This window comes from Pyxicephalus adspersus, chromosome 2 (assembly GCF_032062135.1).
Source record: "Pyxicephalus adspersus chromosome 2, UCB_Pads_2.0, whole genome shotgun sequence".
NCBI classification, from domain to species: domain Eukaryota; kingdom Metazoa; phylum Chordata; class Amphibia; order Anura; family Pyxicephalidae; genus Pyxicephalus; species Pyxicephalus adspersus.
The window spans coordinates 97,017,827-97,041,379 of NC_092859.1; the positions used below are offsets into that span (position 1 = coordinate 97,017,827).

The 23,553-nt window shown below is 34.8% G+C and overlaps 2 protein-coding genes across 2 annotated transcripts in view; both read right to left on the reverse strand.

Annotated features, from left to right (window-relative positions):
* The window catches only part of SLC13A1 (solute carrier family 13 member 1), a 36,620-nt gene extending 25,456 nt beyond the window's left edge, over positions 1-11,164 (reverse strand). The window contains exons 1-7 of the mRNA XM_072401574.1: positions 11,037-11,164; positions 4,080-4,208; positions 3,739-3,875; positions 3,391-3,578; positions 2,900-2,945; positions 2,765-2,810; positions 317-379 (exon numbers count right to left, since the gene is read on the reverse strand). Coding sequence (XP_072257675.1) covers positions 317-379; positions 2,765-2,810; positions 2,900-2,945; positions 3,391-3,578; positions 3,739-3,875; positions 4,080-4,208; positions 11,037-11,138 — 711 coding nt within the window. The 5' untranslated portion in view covers positions 11,139-11,164. The remainder of the gene's footprint in view (positions 1-316; positions 380-2,764; positions 2,811-2,899; positions 2,946-3,390; positions 3,579-3,738; positions 3,876-4,079; positions 4,209-11,036) is intronic.
* An 8,619-nt stretch (positions 11,165-19,783) lies between these two features.
* LOC140324032 (V-type proton ATPase subunit S1-like) overlaps positions 19,784-23,553 on the reverse strand; it is a 45,634-nt gene continuing 41,864 nt past the window's right edge. Inside the window, exon 10 of the mRNA XM_072401575.1 lies at positions 19,784-20,584. Coding sequence (XP_072257676.1) covers positions 20,375-20,584 — 210 coding nt within the window. The 3' untranslated portion in view covers positions 19,784-20,374. The remainder of the gene's footprint in view (positions 20,585-23,553) is intronic.

Here is a 23,553-nt window from a genome sequence, read left to right on the forward strand (position 1 = left end):
AATTTTACCTTAAAATGGCACAGCACACAGCAAACAGCACAACAACAACAAGGTGAAATATGTGTAGTTAGCTTTTTTGTTTTACATGATAGTGATAATTCTGCATAGGTTTTTACCCTAAAGAATTATACTCCCAATGCAAGCAATGCAAACTTTATAGTCAGTGAAGTAAAGATAACATAAATCATTTTACATTTTACATATACATTAATGCTTACCTAAAAAAAAATAATAAAAAATATGCAATATTTAAAACTATAAAATGATTTGAATGATATGAATATATGCAAAATGTATGTAAAAAAATAGATCTTACCTCTTGATTTTCTTTCTCTTTCTCATACTGATTGCAGGCTGCATCTTTGCACTGTTCAGAAGTCTGATTGAAGATGAAAAGTAAACATTCTCTTTACATATATGATCTCAGCCCCAACAAAAATAATGGTATTATTTACTGTCTCTGATCAGTAAAATATAACCAACTTTACCTACTGTGTACTTTTGTGCAGGCAATTTTAATTTTTATGTGTCTAAGCACTTAATAACACTCTTAGCCTATTTATAACCAACCCAGGCAGTGGATTTTTTCACTCCTATACAGTAGTGCAAGCATATGCTACTCATAGATACAAAGTTACTTTGTAAATAGCATTTGCACACGAATGACTAGTCATGTGAACAGTAATTTCTTTTTTTTTACATGATTGAATAGATCAGAGGTCAGCAAACTTTTTTGTCCACTAGGCTATTTCAAGGGGCAGGCAGGGGCACTCTAGGCCGGATTCTCTTGAGTCCCGCCCTAATGGCTCGGCCCCCACCAGGAATGCCAGCTGAGGGGAAATCCCTCTCCTCCACAATGAATACGGAGGAAAGGTAATGTCCCCTATTTACCCCGGCTGCGGAAGTATTAATGCCGGCTGTGGTAAATAGGGAAGGGAGCCAAAGCCCAGTAGTTTGTTCCGGCTCCGCTGCGGGTTGCCGGTGGGGATTAGACCAGATCGGCCAGGGGCGTAACAAACTATGGGCTGGGCCGTATCTGCCCCAAGGCAGGATTTTGCCGACCTCTGGGATACTGAACTGAAATATGTATGCAATTTGTGTTTGAAGATTCTTAGTTTCTTTAATAAATTAGTCCCATTGCATTACTTCCGATCCTACCTAGACAGGTGAAGCAGTCAAAATAATTTATTGCTATACAAATACATATGTGTAAAGAAGGTGGAATGTAGTAGTAATAAAAGGTAAAATAATTTTTTTTGACTAAATACAACTCCTTTGGAAGTTCAATATCTTCATTTTGGTGTTCCATGCTAAAAATATTGGGTATATTGGTTACACACTTAAGGATTACTGTTTACTGCTAATGTTACTTGTTTGTATTTCTGAGGATTCTATCTGATAATAATGCTTACTGCTCTGTAATACTGTTTGTCCCTTACTATGTCCCGGGTCTTGTACCCAATATGGTTCCCCAGATTCTTTGTTTCCTACTCCTTTTTATCCTGTTGTAAACACTCATTAAATTCTTTACCCAATAAAATTACTGAACTAATGAACTGAACTGAACTGAACTAATTTGTTCATATATTTATATATAAATATAAATATATATATATATATATATATGTACATAATTGTTTGCATATAAGACAACTCTTTTGCAATAAAATAAGTAAAAAATTTATAAGCTGCGTCACATATTTGTGACGCAAGGGGTTATAAAACGATTGACATAAAAATACAGGTAATGATCCCACAGTATGCTTTTGACCCCAGGTAATGTCTTAAGCCTCTTGAACTGTTGACATGACAAATGTCATTGCCCTCTGTTGACTTTGCTACTATCTGTTGTTTGCTCTAGGTATTTTTTGGAGGATTTACACTACTCTAGCATCTGTCTAGAGTGCCTACTGAGAATTGTGAAATACTGACTGCAAAACTGTGAAAACCAATATTTTTAACAATAATTTTTATATATTATGTTACCATGCATTTATGAATGAAGTCTCTAAACACTGGTTGCTATGTTCATAACAGAGCCTCATTCAGTATTCCTGATACCCAGCGCATGACCTAGTTGCCCAACAACCATAGTCCACAGAATATACCAGGAATGCGATTGTTTAGAAGCTTCATACACTGTTACTATCGGTGTTCCTGATATACAGAGCAGCAATTGGTTGCCAAACCAACTGAAAAGTACTGCATTACACCGACTTTGGTATTGTAAACTGCAGAAAGTATGCATCCTTGGCTATTTCCTCTCCTAAAGCAGGGTTCCAGACATGTACCCCTGCTACTTGTAAAAGTAAATTTACTTTTTTTGCGTAAGTTCTCCTAAAACACACTAATTCTTAACATAATTTTACATACGTATGTGTAAAGCAAACAAATACAAGTTGTAGAGTATTACATACCATGCTGAAGAAGGGAAACACTGAATAATATTATTATTATTATTATTATTATATATTGCTATAGCCAGCGCTAATAAAAATTCCAGACTGAGTTGAATGTAAAGCCACCTATTGCATTCATTCCTTAGTAAACCTGAGTAGATAAAACCCAACCCAAACTCATTTATGATAATGCTGCCTTTATTTAAAAATGAATATATATCATCTAAATAAGGAATTTGTAGTTACTTTGTAATGGGATATTGGTAATCTTCCAATTGGCAATGCTCTGATTTTAACATAGTAAATCTGTTGAGTGACCCATCACTGGGTGTTTTAACATCAAATAGTTCATATTATAGACTTACTGTGCTTTTTTCATCTTTCCATGTTGTGACTGTTCCATTAGTGTACCTGAATGGCAAACACAGAAAATAATATAAATGGAAGTAAAGGTGAGGTAAGTAATGAAAACATAGAGATTTGCTAAATGTTATCCTTACCCATTAACATGTTTCTCTGGGTCACATTTTGTAGTTATCTCGTTGTCTGCAAAACAATTGTACAAGGGTTTATATTGTCAATAATTCTTTCATTTGCTTTACTATAAAGTATGCTTTTTACATTTCAATATATTAGGTGAAGAAAAAAGAAAATATTCATTAAACACACTCTTTTCTCCCTGCACAAGTAAAAAAACAGTATTACAGGTGACTGTCTGTCCTAATATTTATTAATTTAAAAAAGTATCTAAAATGTACCAGCAATTCTTCACTGGGGCTGATAAATGAAATAAATAAATACCTGCTATGGACAATAAAAAATTGTGATTGTTGCACTTTTCATACACAAGCACCACTGTGTGCAAAACAAAAAAGATGCAAAAATTCCTTTGGGAAAAAATAAGATGTAGGCCCAGAAAGTAAGTGGTTGCCATACAATTTGATGGTGAGGATTTCACACCAGTTTTACTTAAATGGGAAATCAAATGTACCTTCAAGTTCGAATACTTCATTGTGAATGCCTTCTGATGAATTAGTTTGCATGGCATCTACCTCTGCCTCAGCGTTAATGATTTGCTGTGCTACTGCTTCTACGATTGGCATTACCATGGCAGCAGTGGATGTGTTGCTGAGCCACATGGACAGGAAGCCAGTGCTGAACATAAATCCCAGCATAAGCCTGCAAAGAGTGCATACAATATGGAATTAGCAGCTATTTCATTAGAGAGCACTTTTCAGTACTTTTCAGACCCTGCTTGTTTACTTAGAATTTTGTAACACTTTAACTTAGAAATTTTTTATTATATATATATGCCAACCTTAACCTGTAAGAAACTTACCAGCCTGGATTGACGCCCACCAACATCACCATTCTTAAGGCAATTCTCTTGTGCAAATTCCATTTCTCTATTGAGGTTGCCAAACAAATAACCCCCGTCAACAACAAATGAAAGTCTTTGAAATATGTAGAAGCAATCTGGAATATAATTCATATGATAGTGGTAGATGTATACAAAACATTTTCTTTTTTTATTTTCAACATATTCTACTCCTAATTTACAGATAAAACATTGGGGTTGTTATATAGATACATCAACAATGTGTTGTTGATGTATTTCCTAAAAATTCAATTAAGAAAGTACAGACATAATACAATGACCAGTAAGAGCACTGAACTTACAGTTTTAGATGGAAGAATCCCAAACAATGGAAACATCAAAGCTGGGATAAAAGCTGTGACAGATAAGGGCAAGGCTTCTGACAGCCAGAACATGGCTACTACAAATAGCACATATGCACATTGGGCCTCCTGCAAGAGAAAAGCAAGATTATGGTTATATGGAACATTCCCTAAAGGTGCGTTATGTTTAAGGGAGTCTGGGATGACGGGATTACAACGTGGCACCAACTGCATTAAAATGACTCTACTTATAAAATGCACATCTATGTTTCTAATACAGATTTTACCAGTAGTTTGTAATTTTGATAAGGTACTAACTAAAGCTCACCTACTTCTAAACAGATGGAAATGCTAAAGCTTTTGTCTTTATATTATAAAGATGGCTACAATGAAGGCTGACCCTTTCATTTAGAAATTATTTTGAGAAAGGACATGTGAAAACAACAGCAAAACTCACACATGTCTAGATGAATTAGATGAATGCACCTTCACCAAATTCACAAAGATCAGTTAAATGTTCTACCTGTTAAGTAAATCATGTTTAGTATATCTATTTACTCATAAAGGTGTATTTATTAAGCATTATTTCTGCTATCATTACAGATGAATCAATCACTGTAATTTATTAAAAATCCACCTAAAAGGTAAATCTGAATTGCTGCTCAGTAAATATACCCCATAGAGCAGCGGTCGCAAAGTGGTGGTCCGCGGCTCTGGCCAGTGCACTCCCAAACAGGGGCAGAAGGAGGACCCCGCTGGAGGGGTGCACCGGTCAGAGCCATGGACCATGTCCCTGTACAAATTCTTGGTTTAGGGAAGTGGACGGGCTGTGTCCCTGGACACAACCCACCCACTTTCCCATAGCATGCTCAGATCTGTGATGGGAAGTGGGCAAGTTTATGCCATCATGACGCCACTATGGGGAAGTCACACCCAGCTTGTCGCGCATGTGCTGTCAAGAGCCGGTAATTTTAGTGGTCCCCAGGGCGAAAAAGGTTGGCAACCACTGCCAACTACTGTTCATTAGCTAATGCAAACATATAAAAGTCTATACTTTGGCCACTAAATAACTTTGAGAGGAAATGTATGCACCCAAACTTTCCCTGTATTACCATATAAAAAATGTTGTTGGAATCAAATGGTATTATCAGATGGTTTTACCAGGGTGTAATCACACATGATGATGTTTTTATGAAATTAGCAGTTGGTGGGCATCTTTTACAGCAATACATGTAAGTTACTAATTTTAAGAATGCCATTTCAAAGTTTTATTAGATGATTATTAAATTTAACTATTTTCATAAAATACAGAAAAAAAAGAACATTTTATATTTACTTTTTATTGAATCATACCAACATGGTGAACATGGTGAATTCACATGCACCTTTTTTTCTGGGGTAATTTATTTTAGCTAAAGTGTTATTATCCTTTTTTTTTTTACCAACTTCTCATATGGACTACAAGAAGCCCTACTGACAGTGTGCTCGCAGATGTGGGTGTAGTTACTTCAGTAAAACTGTCCATCAATCACATCTAAAGCATGCACAATGCAACAGGTTTATAGCCAGAGTCCACAGCATGTACACAGTCCAGGGAAATAAGACAGTAAAGAGAAAACGAAAACTATTTTTTGGAAATAAAACGACATTCCTCTTTTATTCTAATGTTCTGCAAATCTATGGCGTATATTTTTACAGTTTGTATTGCTATTTCTGTATTTTAAACGAAGTAGGAATCTGTAAATTGTTTGAAAAGTTTTTAATGTATTAATTTGTGAAATGATCACAAATAGCAAGCTACTTCATGAATGCATGGGTTAAGTTACACAGTGATCAGCTAACACAAGAAAACTACCTGCCTTATATGATGTAGGACCCCCTTGAGCCACCAAAGCAATCTAACCCACCAAGACATAGAGTCCACACATAACTCTGAAGGCATATTGTACAACGGTACCTTTTCTGTGGCGTCAGGCCAGATGGTCTAACCTCCCCACCCCACCGTACACGCCTCACAGAGTCCAAGGTCCTGATGCCAGTTCACTGATTGTCCTTTCTTGAACCATCTTGGTAGGTACCAACTACTGAATACAGGGCACACCCCATGACCTGATTTTTTAGAGATGCAATTTTAAAAATAACTAATTTTTTTAATATGGTGAATGTTGCTGAGATCTGAATCTTACTGAAGATTGAAAAAGATGTCTGTGGCAAACACAATGGTAGTGTTTGTCATTTATATCTATACCAATTATGATGAACAACTTGGCATTTTGGCGAATGAGAGGCCTCATAGCTTCCAAATAAACATTTACAATGAACACAGGGTCAAAAATATCAGCTTTCAGTTAGCTTAATATGTAATAAAATCTAGGCCTGCTTGATAAAAAATGTTAAACATTGAGCCAAAAATAGGACAAAATGTTTTTAAAATTTTGAGTATCCCTTTTTCTAAAACCCCTTTAATATTTTAACAAGCATATGGATGTAAATTTATAGTGATTTTTAATATGCATTCAACTAATAATTGCTCACATTAGGAAGGCATGAACTTTTCAAATGCTAAAGTGTGCATGTAGTACAATGTCACAGTGTCACCAATATAGATATGATGTCATGATGTAGCACTCAAAGTAATTCTAACAATATGACAAACACAGCTAAGAATATTTAATGTATCCTCAGTTAGCATTGACTGTAAAAGCCTGCCTAGTCTGCTTAGATAAGACCAAATATTTCAGCCAATAATGTTTACAAATACTGTTTTAGAAGAAAAGTCTCAAAAAAGAACATTTTCTCTTACATTTTTTACTTAAACGTTTATAAATCCACCATGCACCCAGCTAACATGTGCGAGGGACCCAGCAGACCACCCACTACAGAATACCTGCAGACAGAAGGGGGCACATACAGGACCAGATACCCTATACAAGAAAATAGTAACAACTGGTCATAATTACAGAAGCCGCCGCAAAGTTTCACCCTTGATCACTGCAGGTTTGCAAGTAAAATCACGCCAATATGTAAATAGGAACACAAAGATTTTTTATCTTTAGACAATATATGCTTTAAGCTCAGTTCAGCTTTAAGCAATGATATGCTCTTGGAGATGGTATTTGATGGACTAAAAGGCTTTTCTAATAATGAAGATTGGAAGCACGCTATGGTTTTTGCTTTTAGGAAGGACATTTAGTCTTAAATACTTTTTTCTTTAATGACTTAAAGTGAATTCAACAATATTTTTGTTTTTTGAGTGTTACCAATACAATAATGAGAAGAAAATACATGGAAATACCTTTAAAATGTGTAATGTGATGAATTGCATGGTACACTAAATGAATGGAACAAGTTATGATCATCTGGCTGCTAAGGTCAACTTTGTCAAAAAACAACTTTATGTGGGGATTAAAAGCTTGACTTTTCCATCAGGTGACTAATCTTTCATAAGTATTCATGATGTTATAAATACAAGTATGTCCTGCTTTGTAAATAACTTCCTGTTAGAGTCCGGGGGTGACTCTGATGGAAGCTGCAATTCGGCCTCAGTAACGTAGCGCATATTGTTGCTAGGCAACAGAACCTCTAATAAACCTTCATTTTTATGGTGAGTAGAGCAGCAGAGAATTCAAGTTTTTTCTACATTTCTGTTTGAATATTAAGTGAACATTCTTAGTGACCTAAAATACAAATGTGGGGGGATCAGAATAGAAATATCCTATTAAATGACAGCAATCTCTTACTGCTAGCAGATCACATCAAGTCAGGATTATCCAAAATGCCTTGTTCTAAAAGTATCCTTCTATAAAATAGTAAAAGTATAAATATAGAAATATTACAAAAGTGACAGAGCTTCTATGAGTGTGTATGCAATCAGTGAGTCTGCATGGGTTTCCCTATGTTTGAATGTTCATAAAAGGCTCATAAAGAAACTTTAGGTGTACGTAGGGTACTGAGGAAGCAAGGTGAGGAAGCCAAGTAGAAGAAGCCTCTAAAGAGATTTTCCATGGCTGTGTGTATAGAAGCACAGCATTCACTCTAAAGTGTTCCAGTTTGTCAGATATTAGGGACATGCTCTATCAATCAGTAGAAAACATTTCTAACCTGAGCAAATGTCCCTTATTGTAAGATTTCTTCTTTATTTATGTTCTGGTGGTGAAACCTAAAAATTCTGAATTGATCAGTATAGGACGAAGCTTCCTTGTGCACTGCTTTACCAGTTTTTGCCATGTCATTCCAATTCATCAAGATATGTAGTGAATTGCTGTCTTTGTCCCTTTTAGTGGAATGCCTCCTTACTCTTAGCCCTGGGTGGACAAAGTGATGGGTAATACATTCTGGGTTGTCAAAGAAACACTAGCCTAAGAGAGATCTTTAAATGGATAAACTTTTTAGGATAAAGATTATTCAATGAGGGATATTCTATGAATTTGGAGAGATCTCCTCTTACACCCTGCTATGTCTTTGGGACAAGAAGTGCAGGGAACTCTCCCCAACACTCCACCAACAGTGGTCTATTCTTATTTGGTTTACACAAACTTAAAAGGTCAGTTTAGTTACAAACAGTGCTTTTGTTGAATTATTTACCACTTGTTCCTCCTTGGTTATGAAAAAAAAGTTCTATTTTCCTTTTCAATGTTACAGGAGCTGCCAAGATCGAAGTCTGAGTGCCAAGATCTCAGAATGAACCTTTGACCACTAAAAGGAAGCAGCAGGCTGCAAACCTAGTGTAAAGATCATTTATTCTTTATTTTTGCATTAATTTAGCATTTTACAATACATATTTATTGATTTAAAATGCATGGCATTACCTAGGATATTGCCTTAATAATGTTTACGTAATTTAACGATAAAAGGAGCTCTCAATTTCCTATAAGATACCAAACACAACTTCTGACTACTTCATACCACTGCTCTTTGCACTTTATCTACTAGTGTGTATGGGTTGCTAGGCATTGATGTGGAGAATTATTGATGAGTCTTGCATAGCTTGCAAAAATAAGAAGTGAATGGAACCAAAATGCATCACATGTAGAATAGGGAGCTTCCAGGACTAATTTTACTTCATGACACAAACAACAGATTATGAAAAAGAAGTGGTATATACATTTTTTTTCTTATGATCCATTATTTTAAATAGAAGACTTTCTTAGGTAACAAACACAGGAATTTAAACTCAAAAGGTCCCTAAATGGAGGGTTGATCCACCCAAGGAGTAGAGGCTGTTCCTGTAACAAAATTAATGTTTACATTTCGCTTTCACTTTGCAATGTAAATGTTAGTTGATAGGATTAAGGTACCCAATCATGTGCAATAAAAATTAACATAAATAAAATGTGTTTTCTATCCCATGAGGGTGACTCCTGGATTTTTTTTTTGCAAATGCTGGGGGTGAAAGGGCAGGTTTACACATGTCCCTTCTGGCTGCCCGTCCCTGGTGCCAATTGCGTCCATTACTTTAAGTTATCTGACTTTTCAATAGCTACTGCTGACTATAAAAGGCTGCTTGGAATAATCTATATTTCAATCCCCTATATACCTATCCTGATTTAGGGGTGTTGCTAGGGGTATGTAAGGCCTGGGACATTGCAAGGGGTGTACGCTGCAACAAACAATGTGGGCAGCCATATTTTTATCACTGTTTATGTTGCCACTGGGCAGATTCACCATATTTATGTGTACTGCTGGGCCCTGTCAGAAAAACAGAAAATGATAAGAAACCCAAAATGTTATTGCTGACACTAGTATGGGAGATGAAGGAACACACGGAAACCAAAAAAAAGCAAATTTGTAATACACTGCTTAGTATGTCAATGGGCGCTATGTAGAAACATACAGCAAGGATGTTTTGGTCAGTAGTATGTAATAAAATATTGTAAATAATGTGCTTGGATCAGGAGTCAGAAGCATATAATATACAACAAAGCGTATATAAGGAAGGTAAATAATGCCCAGGGAATAGAAGTATGCAACAAATGGCCACCATACAGAGTGTAGTAGTCGGATGTATAGTCCAACATTGTAACATACAGACCACCCTAGAAGTTCTTTATTTCTCATCCTAGTGATGATTCCCCAGGATGAGTAGATACGCTGAAGCTTCCTAGTAGACACACCGCTTTTGCCATGGAGAGCTAGTTTGGAGAACCTGCTTTTACACATTATTTGTAATTTATTCATTTGTGCTGTCTTATCAAAGTCTGCAGTAAATTGTAAAGGATGAACCCTCTTCTGGCGACAACTATCGAAGGGGAATATCTCACATTTTCTCACATCCACCTCTGGGATAAGACGTGAGGGGAATTCTCCCCAACAGGACACAGTCCGCAACAAAAACCTGACCATGTTTATTCCCTACCCTATCAAAAATAAAGTTTTTACCTCACACACATTTTAAGTGATCAGTATGTATAGATAGACAGATGGAGAGACAGATAGTCTCTCTATCTGTCTATCTATACATAGATAACACAAATAAATATTACAGTGCATTGAGGAGAGTTTTTAGGTCACATAGGCAAGCCGTTTAAAGTACGTGGGCCACATTCATCATTATTCACAGGATCACATTACCTTTTAGAAAAATACTGTATGTAGATTATGGCTAAATGATAGGTCACATAACTATTCATCACAAATGATTAAATCACTAGGTTGCTAACTATGATTGATGGTTTTGCTACTTATACAGAAATGTTTGAATCTATTATTTTATGAGGATTCAATGGTAGACAAAATAAATTTCATGTCTTATTTTAAACATATAATTTACATATAAATATGCATGTAGATAGTAACAATGTGTGTATGATATAACTAATCTGATGCCATGATGTAGAATTATTCCATTTTTATAGTTTACTAGATGTACAAGATATTGAAGGAACATTTTTGCTGCAAAATATGTATGTAAACTTTGGCTCAGATATAGAGAAAACTGAGTTTAAATTAATTACTTACTGTGGTTTTGATGATCAGAGGAACTGGTAGTAGAAGAAGTGGAGTTAATACAATCAATAAAAGTCTGCGGTACATCCATATGTAACTAAGAAAAAGCCGCATTCTGACTGTGAGCAGGATCCTCTTACCTGTAAGAGAGCAAAAAACTAAGATGAGCCTTAAATAGACAACCTTGATTAATGTTTCTCTACACAATCACCTTTAACCACTCACTAGCTTCTTCCAGACCTAGTTAGCAATAAAGTTTTATGGTTTTAGAACTGGAATTTCAGTATTGATTGAAAAAAACTAATTGTAAATATTTAGACTAAAAATAGTCACATGCTTGCCAATTATCTGCAGAGAAAATTATGCTAGGCAATTTTCTTTCAACACAACAATTGACATGCAAATTGATTGACTAGAAATATTAATTAAACTTATTTAATCTGCATATGTAAATTGCATATTCCTGACATAATATTGCCTATGTCTTTGGACAAATTTTCCCTACATGTTACATGCTGTCTACATGCTACATGGTGTCAGTTTGACAACAGTTTGAGGGACTTCTGAGATAATTTAGATTTTACTGCCATATGACCTGTGATGCATTTGACCTGCTTCAAGTGGGTTTTGCATTGTCATAAACCTGTATGGGAATCCAAAACCCAAATGAAAGAACAAATGCATATTGGCACAGGTCCTAAAAGGGTGATCTAAATTAGGATTTTTATGGTAAATAATGTAGGTTATTGAGCCTTTTTCCCACCCCCAAAATTTATAAATAAAGAACAAAATGAATAATGGAAATCTAGCCTAAATGTTTTTGAAAATTCTCCTCATCATCAGTTCCTAGTTCAAAATGTTTAAAGTTTAATAACAGAAGGTCCCTTATCTAATTTTTGGCGAATGATATCTTCTTAGCAAAGGTATGGAATGGCTTGCGATAATCAAATGATTTTTTTTAGCTAAAAACTCACATGCATGTATACCATTTGAGAATGGTCCCATTTCTTTATACACTTTTCAATATGTGGATCCTTCATGTCCCAATCAGTTGCACTAAAATTTCACTAAAATTCTCAAAATATAAACAAACTAGCTGCCAATTTGCTTAAGATGAAGTTCATCTAAGGTTTGTCTGTGTTGGCCTGGCAGTCTGCCTTGGAAACTAGATGGCGGAGCTTTGGATGTGCGGTCAGCTTTTGGAACTAGATGTCTGAACTTTGGATGTGCTGTCAGCTTTTGGAACTAGATAGACAGTGTCATCCCAAAAAAAAGTAGGGTTTAATTTTTAAAGGAAATTAATTATATTAAACTAATCTTGCAATGTTTTGTGTAAAACTATAGATATATGTGGAACCCCTATGCTTAGGGGGCCCTTTATATTGTAAAAACTCTTGTACAATGATAGAGACAGCTGCATAAGCACTTAAATTTGACCTAGAATTAGCCTCTTACAGTACCTAGGGTGGTCTTGGCCCATTACCTTTCATGGGTATAGTCAGATCATATTGACAATACATGTAAGTTCCCTAACTAGATAAATATAAAAAAGAAAAAGTGGTAATTCGTCTCTTGTCCCGACGCCTGCCACATAGGGTTGTGCTGAAGAACAGAGCTGTTTATATCTCAGAAATGGATAGTCATAAATACAACCCCTTAGGTTGGTAAAGCAGCTTCAATGTTTGAATTTCAACTGTTTATGCTTGAGCAATAGAAATTCCAGCATCAATAAAACCAATAAGTCAGTTATTAACACATTCTTAAATCCTGCAGCTTTACCTAATTTCAGGTTCTCTGTAATCCCCTGGACACAGCATAGACCACTCGACTGGATCAGTAGCAAACGGGATTAAGGAGTGTTCTTCCATACACTTGTGCTTTGTCACTATCTCTCTCATCTGCCTGTATTACCAGTTGTATCCACATTTCCAAAACAGGATTAAATCTCATACACATCACAATAATGTTTTGATTTTATTTGGTCTTTTTGAATGTGAGAGGTGTATTGCATCTTCACAAGCAAACATGTTCCACAATTAACTGATTACTGACAAATGATATCAGGGTTGACTGGTGCATTGCAACAGTACCTGGCATGAAATCTAAAGAACTGAGGAAGGCTGTGCTCCCTGTATGCAGTTAATGCATAGTTTTAAGTGCAGAAGAGAATCATATGATATTGTGCAGAAGTAGTAAATGCCATTAACATTTTTTTTGTGTGATATAAAACTTAGACAGAATTATACCAAGTTAACCTAAATGTTGTTCTAACACACTTGATGCTTTATCAAACCAACCCAAGCATGTACAAGTGAAACGGCATATGATGACAAAAGGATGACCAGAGGTAATCTTGATGGGATCCACATGCCATGATAGGGGCATGATCCTAAGCTTTAAGCATATAAAAGTTTATGCAAATCTTTACTTTTTTGGTTTAATGTAAGGCCTCACAGACCAATAGTAATACTAAGAAAAATAGGGGAACTCCTACCATTTGCATATATGTTCTTGCATATTACCTATTTCTTTGCAGTCTCTTTGTATTCCTGACAAAATATAATTTAAAGAAATAAGGTTTCCAACTGCAAGAAGTTGCTGAACATGTTGAATATACAAAGCGATTTTTATGATAGAAATAGAAAGATTTTTCTATTCACAAATTTTACATTTTTACACATACTGAAATCCTATTTTAAATCAATCCTTGTACAAGTGTTTTTTTTTACCTAATTGAATAAGAGACTGTGCTAGCCCAGAGGAAAGCAACCCATACCTATGTAAGCAGCTCATTGTAAATTTAGTGCTAGGAAACTATTATCATCTCTCATTCACAATTATTTGCATTAATAGATAGGTGACAATAAAAAGGAGCAAAGTTTTCTTAACAAGCTGATAACTGTAATATTTTAAATAAACTGCAATAAATAAAGCAAACACTGGTATCTCATTTATTTCCTTTCCCTGTATTGACAAGTGGAAGGTGCACATAGCTAGAGAACAATGCAGTTTAAAAATTAATCAGAATCCATCCATAGATCAGTATACTGGAATCTGATTGGGAGCTGGACATTTTTTGTACATAATCACTTCCTTATTAATAATGACTTCAGCTATTTCCACATAAACAATATCAATATAATAAAACAAAATGCAAGTTGCAGTAATCTGAAAAGCATTTATTTCTAAAATAAAGACATTTAGTAATAAACAAAAAGTTTTCTTCAGTGAAACAGAACAGCTTGTTGTCATAGAGAATATGCCTGCCGGAAACAATCAGCAATCTTTTTGACTGAAATGTACTTACCTGAAACCATCAGACACTAGTACCTGACGATTCAGCAGCTTTCTTTGTGAACAACATGGCAAAGTTTATTCATAAGTACCTTAGATGTGAATTAAGCCTCAGGTTCCCTCCCTATAATCTTTGAACAATAAAAGCTTTCAGGCTGCCAATTATTTCAATTATGGAAGATAGGGTAAAAACAATTTTTTACTGGAGTAATTTTCCGACATAAATATCTCTGTATACAGATTATAACAGTTACTTCTATGTAAGTTCCCTACTTATTTATAGGTAGACTACACTTCCCATTGATGTAGAGACACATAAAAACTGAAGCACATGTAAATCCAAACAATAAATTTATTGTATTTGTTACCTTTTGTCTGGTACTTATAATATTGAAAGCATTTTGTTATATCTGTTGAAAAAATGAAAGTTGATTCTGCCAGAAATTTTTTCTGTGGTATAAAATTCCCCTACATTATGGAAATTACAGGTGGGGTGGTGTTCCATAGTTTGTTGTAATGAAAGAAGCTTGGGGTGCTCCTCCATAAATACAGAACAATGAGTGAACAATGTCTCTCTAGGACAGGAATATGTTACTGGTGGGATAATCCGGTGAAAACCGAGAAAAAAGAAGTCTAATCCAGTCTCTACAAAGAATGGCAAGGTGCAACATATTTCATTTTTGTTCTAGGGGTTGGATACACTTTAAATATTATAATGTACCTTTATTGTCATTGTAAACTGCTGTTTTAAAAAGCCCAGGCCACAAAAAATGTGTCTCAAATAGGAACTATTTCTAGTCTGTGCTACGTTTGCAGAAACTAATCACATTCCAACTAGCAATGCTGCTAGCAAAGTACAATCTCTCAAAAGTTTAATTGCCAAAAAGCGAGGTTTGCATTTGATGCTAGGGTTTGCTGTATTCTACACATTATTGTTGGTGTTACTGAACAAGCAATTAGGATCAATTTCCAAAACAACCACACTAGAGGAAATATATTATAGCCGGTACTCTTAGCAAAGTGATTGTTCACCAGGTTTAGTACATAAGGTACAGTTGTATTCACTTCAGATAACCATGTGCAAAAACAGTTGCCTTTGTTATTCATATTCCTTGATTTGCCATGAATAAATATTTAAAATGAACACAGCTTCACCTTCACTCACATTGGTAAGTGAAAAGTGTTTTTTTTTAAATGTTTCTCTCTTTATGATGATGGATTTAGCTTAGTTTGGTAATAACAATAGCTAAGAACGTGCCACTAGTTTCCACGGCAACTTACAATGTCAGCAGTAGTTAGTGCCATCAAAGAAAATGCCAAAGTGTAATTTGTCCAATAAAAGCAAAACAACTTGTTTGGAATGTCAAAAGTGCAAAGAGCGCTAATAAATATTCCAAAAAAACAAACTCATTAACCCATGGCTATGCATTATTGGAACCACTTACGTAACAAAGCATCTCCATACCTGGCACTGTACACATTTGGTAATGTTTATCCCCAGGAGAAAACAAAAAAAATTGGCACGTTCCTCCTAGACCTACCATTCTCAACCAGATTGCCAAGGGTTCTTTGTATTATGGCTGACTGATCTCTAATTTGATGATGACATAGTTCTAGGGCCAACACCACTTGGTAGGTCCAGTTGCATGACTCTAATAATGATTAATAATATTTCCACTGCTCACCAGTTTTTAGAGACTTTTTCCCAAGGACCCCCAATAAATTGAAATGAAAAATATTTGAAGGATTCCTCAGGGGTAAAAAAGGTTGATAAAGGCTGTCCTAGACCTCCACAAAACACCAATGACAACATTATTTGTCGTATACATTTTACATTTAAAATCTGTTCGGAAATTGTGTACAATACCTTCATGATCTGAATGGTTCCTTTGCACGCAAAAACAAGTACAATGACTTTGTACCTTTTGTTTAAGGATTTCCAATACTCTCAAGCGACACTAGACAAAACATTTGGATGGGAAAGTAGATAGCCAGAGCTGCAAAGAACATGTCATGCCTAATAAATGACTTTTCCTTTTCTACTTTACCAGACAAGATACCTGTTACCTGTGCTGTCATAAAAATTGCATCTAGCAGACACCCTGACACAAAATGTGATTATGTATGATATGGCATTAACAATTTCCCTGAGTTTCCTGATCAACTGCTTCAGGGACAAAATTGGTTTTCATATACCAGTGATATCTAAGGCACGTTTGGTAATATATTAGTTAAAATAATGCTTCAGCCATTTTCTGTGACCTTTGGTGACAAAAGAAGTGCATCCATTCCATATGCAATCACTTACTTATGAAATCATTTAACAGCCAATATAAAATTTATTAATTACATTGCTTTGAGATGGTTTGGAAAGAAATCCCTGACAATGTAATTGAAAATGTAAGAGGGAAAATGCAGACGCAGTAGTGTTTTTGGTAATGTGACAGTTTGAGCAGTGTGACAGAATCCATTCAACATTTTACTGGGTTTTGAGGAAATGGATTTGTCTCATTTCCTTTTAACTGGTTCAATTGTCCTGAAACTGTCCTACATGGAGCAAATGGGCAGTGACATGCCTAATGATACATTCACAAAGAGACAATGCAAACATAACGAAAACTCACTGGAGAATTCTGAATGTAAGATATATGTCAAAAATAAACTTTAACAAAGTTTCCAGGACAAGCCTCATTATTACATCTTGCTTTTCCACCTCTACCCCAACTCCTGTCAAAATGGCAGCCTGGAATTTGTATTACATAGCAGGAGCAGCTGTCAAAATTTGTCACTCTTGTGGTAGTCTGCAACTGTCATTCAGTATATACAGTGTAACAATGTATTGTTTAATTGCATTTACTAATTTATCCCTGTGTATAATAAAGGTGGCAATGGTAATTTGCACACAAGAAATCTTAAAAATTAAGAAAAATATGAAATAAAATGTATTTCTTTTAACCACTTATTTTTCCTGGATTACTGTAATAAACTTTAATTACTCACTTTTCTTTTTTCCCTTAGCTAATATTTTTATTTCTCAATGCTAAAAATGTATGTGTTTTTGATATACACATACACGCACACACTTCACACACATATATAAACAAAACATACATACACATACACTGTATACGCATACATCAATATACCCATCAGCCACTTTTTTAGATACAACTTGCTACTATCAGGTTGGACCCCTATTTGCCTTCAGAACTGCTGTAATCCTAAAGGCATACATTCAATAATGTACTGAAAACGATCTTTAGGAATTTTGGCTCATACTGCAGTTGCTGCAGATATGTCGGATGCACATCCAAGTTAATCTCCTGTTCCGTAGTGTTCTATTGGATTGACGTCTGGTGACTGTGGAGGCCATTTCACTAAAACCAGTTTAAGGTAATTTAGGCTTTGAGACATGGTGTTTTATGCTGCTGAAAAAAGCCAGATGGGTATTGAGAAGATGGGTACACTGCAGTCATAAAGTGAGAGTCAGCAACTGCATGATGCTAATGATGAGGAATTTTTCCAGTACCTTGTTGAATCTATGACACAAAGCATAACAGGAGTTCTGCTTTAAGTTTTCTTTTTGTTTTGGGCAGGAACAAACCAAACTATGAAACACTATAGTCTTTGGGTTATTGCATAACAGAATTTATTTCAGATGTAGAGATTTTTTTTAACAACCCTTACATGGTGTGAATTGTATTCATTGCTAAACAAATTGGCTATTGGGTCAGTTCATGTACATTTTTCAGTTTATCTTTATAGGCTTACAGGGTAAAAGTGTGCAGCAGCTTTCCGGTTCATAAAGCAGTAACAAATTTAGGAAATAATTTACTGATTCTCTGTGATTGTAAAGAATGGATTACATAGCTTAAACCATATGCTCTTTGGTAATGCAAACAGCAGTGAGAATGCTGGATTTAACACAACCTTTATTTGAGTCTATGTTCTCATGGAAGGTTTGGAACCGGTAATTCTGGAGATTTGTTATCCTGTGGGATTCAGCATTGTAGCGGTTTTCTTCTTAGCCTGTGTAATAATTTGTACATATCTGTATGCAGACCTTTCATCTGTAACCCTTATTTATTGCACAGTAATATGTCGGTGCTTTATATGTAAAAGGTGCCAATGATAAAAAAGACATCTTCACACCAGAGTTTTAGAAATCAGTGGTAAACTCCACTCAAACTTTATATCAGATGGCCAATGTACATCAAGGTTGCCCAGCTAATTTTTTCAAGGTGTGGTCCACATGGTTGGAATCTCACATTATGAGAGCTCCTTTTTTTGATAACAGTGATACACATGCTGCATATCTACCCAAGTTATTGGTGGTTGGGGGTGGTTATGTAATTTTTCACTTTTCACTCTTTTTCACATGGTTTAGCATTGTTGTAAAGAGGCTGGCTTGGGCAGTTTATCTATTTTATTTTTTTCCTGTTGTTGGTGTGTGTTAGCTAAAAAAATCAATATAGGCAATATAGCCATCAAGAGGCAATATATACCATATACAAAAAGCTACTAATTATATTAATGGTTAATGAAAGTAATAAAAGACAAGAGTTGTTTATATGTGTATTTGCCCAACAGCAACAAAGGTTTTTTTTTTGTATAGTCATCAGATGAGTACGTTTTACTGTTATCCATGACACCATTGTACTGAATTTGACAGTTTGAGTGACAGCTCTGATTCTGGTGAGGCTGCATACATGCCACCCAAGAAGGCAGCACACAGCAGCGGCATCAGGGCTATTGCATAAAATACAAAAACAAAACATATTTACTCTTGAATAAAAAAAAGGGTCTCTTTAACAGTTGTTGGTAGTTTAGCAGTGGTGATGAAAGTTTTACAGACTCTTGCTGAAAATACAGTATAATTTTTTTTTTTTATTGCTAGTTACAAATATGCAGGCTAAACACAATAATTTTGCCAAACCAACATTTTATGTAAATACTTTGATATATAATTTCAATGTGGGCTTGGCCTCGGACATTTTAGGGTTCTCTGCACTGGTAGTACAGTACCAAAGTTCTTTCTCCAATTCCTCATTGTCGTCACTCAAGGGCGAATATGTCACTCAACCCCTTGTCCGACATATTCTAGGTTTTCATGAAGCAAATTTACTTTTTATTTATTATTTTTTATTGTATTCATTTGTAAACACATTATGACAAATATAATAATATTTAGTACAGTGTAATACATTGTTTACTGGGTAACGCATTACAATAATAATTTAGTATAGTATTACAATACTACTACTCAGGTACCCAATGTATAAAGATAACTAGCAAATTTGGCCATTTCAAAATATTGCCTTCAGTTTAGTACTTTAGTAGCCTTGTGGGTTAGAATAACTGTTTTCATGTATTTGTGCATACATCACCACTAACCTGGTGTGATAGCATATGGTTATCTATACAGGGTAAAATAATTTTGAGTTATGAACATAAAAATGCATGAGTTACTGTTGTGGTCAGAATTTATTTAAACAAAGCATTTCCAGTAATTCCAGTTTAATATCCCTGTATTGTGCACATTGAAAATGGTTTACTAAATCTGATAGACTGTTCACTAACTTTGAAAAGTGTATTTTAATTTTGCAGTCAATGTCCATTTTAGCTCCTTACTGCCACAAGTAGGTTATCATATAGTCCCTGTCCATAAGAGATGTATTCCAATGCACATAGTCTTGTGTATAGGAAACCATTTGAATTTGTGATTTTATCTTTTTATTAGTTAACTTTATATTAGTTATTAAAGTATACCCCAATAAAGGGCAATACAAATAAATTAGAAACATTTGCCAAATAAATGTCCTTCACTGATGTTTTTTTTCAGCAATATCTGAGCATTATTTCTTTTTCCTTTCTATTTAGACTAACATGTTGGAAGTTTCCTAAACACCAGTCAATCATGATTTGAGATATTGTAGCTTTGACTGTTTATTTAATTGTTGAAATTCTTACAAAATTTAATAAGTTAATCATGGATCTAAATTGTGCAGGACTTGCATATGGATATATTTTTATTGTACCAGAATAAGCCTACAATTCTATTCTCCTTGAGGAACAGACAATGCTGGGCCTTTAGGGTCATCAAATTTATCATTTGTTGTTAGCTGCATGAGCATGAAAATTCCATATGACAGGATCCACAACAGGATAATGGAGGACACAAGACCCATCCAAATGGCTGGCGTAAAAAATGATGAGCAGTCACTTGCATAAGAGAAAAGGTTGTTCTTGACGTTGAATCCTTGAATCTGTAATACATAAAACATTCGTTACTACTTAGTAATTTCTCAAAAGCTTGTTATGGGCATTTATACTTATTATCATGAACTTTAGCTTCTAGTTTCTCTATATTTTGAAAAAAAATTCAATCACATGATTCAAAACTCGGCATAACTTACTCAACAAACTAAAGCAATATACAAATTGTAGCATATTTTGTACACAATTTCTGTTACTTAGCCCTTACAGTGTTAGTTACCAAATGATCAAGTAAATACCAAATGATCAAGAAAAAGACTTAGTAGCATTTTTTGTTACATGGATTATATCCTTTCAGATACAAGTGCAAAGTGTCAGTAGCAACTAGAAGTTCTCCTTTAGAAAGTGCAATTCTGTGCAGTTTATAGTAATCCATTGGCAAGTCTATACAGCATCTCCTGGGATAACACTAAAAAAACTTTTTTACACCATTATTATGATCCGCTACCTGAACTCCAATATGTTTGATAACACAAGTATAGAAAATTGATGCGGAGTAGACAGAGGACTGAGGTTAAGTGAATTGTTTAATATATGTAATGTATGTAATGTTTTTTCTGTATTTGATAAAGCATTTCTGCTTGATGATGGTAATTCCAGCTTTATCTAACCTCTCATAGATCATCAATGGCTTTAAGTTGTGATATGCATGGTATGATGGGTTTGCTTCTAGTATTTTAGGTTATTTATGATGAATCACATCCACAGCCACAATTGCTGGCTCTATACCATCTGGGGATTCTTTAAACTAAAAAACGTGACTAAAGCTTGATTGGCTGCAATGAATAATGACACTTTGAACATTACGAGCCTCATTTATAAACCTCATAGTTTATACCATTTGTGTGGTTTCAAATAAAATATAGAGTCCTTGTTGAAAATTAAAGTAAATGAGTAATTAAATTTATTTAGCACTTAGTTCCTCTGAATGTCTTAGATGTCAATAGTCTGTCAATAGTAGACAGTGTCAGACACAGCATGGATCCTACTAACCTAAAATATGCCAAAAGCAGACACTCATGGTGGTTGTCTGGTATAAGAGCTCAGCTAATTAGCATACAAAACATCATCCCACCTTTCGTAGCATGTTATTTAATGTGAAAGTGAAGATAAAAAAATGGAAGCAGGCAGATACTTTATTGCAGAAAGCAATGTTTTTTTCGCCATAAAATAAACCTATTTTCCTTTCCAAATTTTTTAATCAAATACCCTATCTTTGTTCATTCACATGTGCTCACATATTTACCCAGTTCTCTTTTGGGTTTGGGATCTTTGACCATTCTGATTGGCTAGACCAAATGGCATCATTTCCAGTAGTCAGCTACGCTGGGACAATACACTGAGCTTTAAACTGTTGATAAACAGCACTGTGCAAAGCAAAAGAGCTCAGAACGGTCCAGGGTGCTGCCCCATCCACTCCAATGCTGAGTGTTGCTGTGCACTAGATTGCAAAACGCTAATTCTAGAACAGGTTCTGGTAATTCTATAATGCATATGGTAAATAGATTCAATTATGTGTGTTTTTCTATATCTGCTTGGATTTCAGATTAAACTCATTAGGATTATTTCTGCTATGAAATTACAATAATCAAATGCAAAACATACAAATGTGTTAAAGAACATTTTGTGCAGAAAAGATAATCTTTTTAACTAATCAGAAATGGTATTAATTTCTCCATATTGCAATATTTGAGGTTATAGTAGGTTTTGTGTACACGTTTCTAACAGAGCATTGTTGCAGAAAATATTTTTATCTAATTGTTTATATTCCACACATTCAGTTGAATAGATTTGTAAAAATCAACATGCATTTCCTTGGTAATTGTTTAATTTATTCCAGGGCATGAAAACCATGAGAAGTTTTCAGCAAACCTATTTGATCAAACTTGCCTTGGGTTGATATTTGTAAAATAAAATGCTCATAATAAAGATCATAAGATGAAGTCCGAGAAGAACATGTCTACTACTACTGAAAAAGCATATTCTATGGGTAAAGGTACATTGTACATGTTGCCTAAATGTCTCCTTTAAGCAACCAATGTTGTGTAGGGTTATTGTCCATTTTTTTCATCTTTATTTGTGCATAGAAATATGTAAAATATGTATATTTGTTGTAAAATTATAAAAATTCTCCTTTAATAAATCAATATCTAATTGTGAATTCCTAATTTCCTTAAGCATAATGTAAAGAGTAAAGCTCTGTTTGGAACATTGGCCCCAGAATTAAATATATATTTTATTGAAAAAGCTTGTGCTGTTTATGGAAAAGATGATCGAAATCATGTCATATCATAATAAAATACGTTTCGAAAAATTAGTTCATCTGGTCGTATCCATCAGTGTTACAGCACAGATAATGCTATACAAAATACATATCACAAATGATACATTTCTTTCATTTAATTCAGTTCATAGCAGCCCAAAACCACAAGGGGTTTTCTTCAGAAAACAGAATAAATAACACAGCATATTCCATTAGCATACAATACAAAACAGGCTTTGTTAGAGTCAATATATCACCCATCTGTCAAAATTATGCAACACTATACAGGTACAACTGTTATGAAATCTTGTACCAAGCTTTAGTACTGCAATACACTATATGTAAAGTTTTTATACAGGTATTAATTTATTTCTTTATTTCAATAATTGAATGACTTAACACAGTATAACACCACTATAAACTTCTTGGGATATCAATGTGTCCAAGTAGAAGTCTACGTGATTCACCTGCTTCGGTGTAAATTAAAGCAACAACAGGTGGTCAGGAGGGACAACAGCAAGCCAACCTTCTAAGGGGTAATGGTTTTACCAAAGACCATTTTTCACTTTCGATTCGTCCTGAATGACTTTTCTTCAGTCTAGCATTTTTTTAGTGCCCTTGACACTACTAATACTTTGCATTTGTATAGTGTGTGTACAATTCTCCAGGATGGCACATGTATATGTGCCGTTGCAA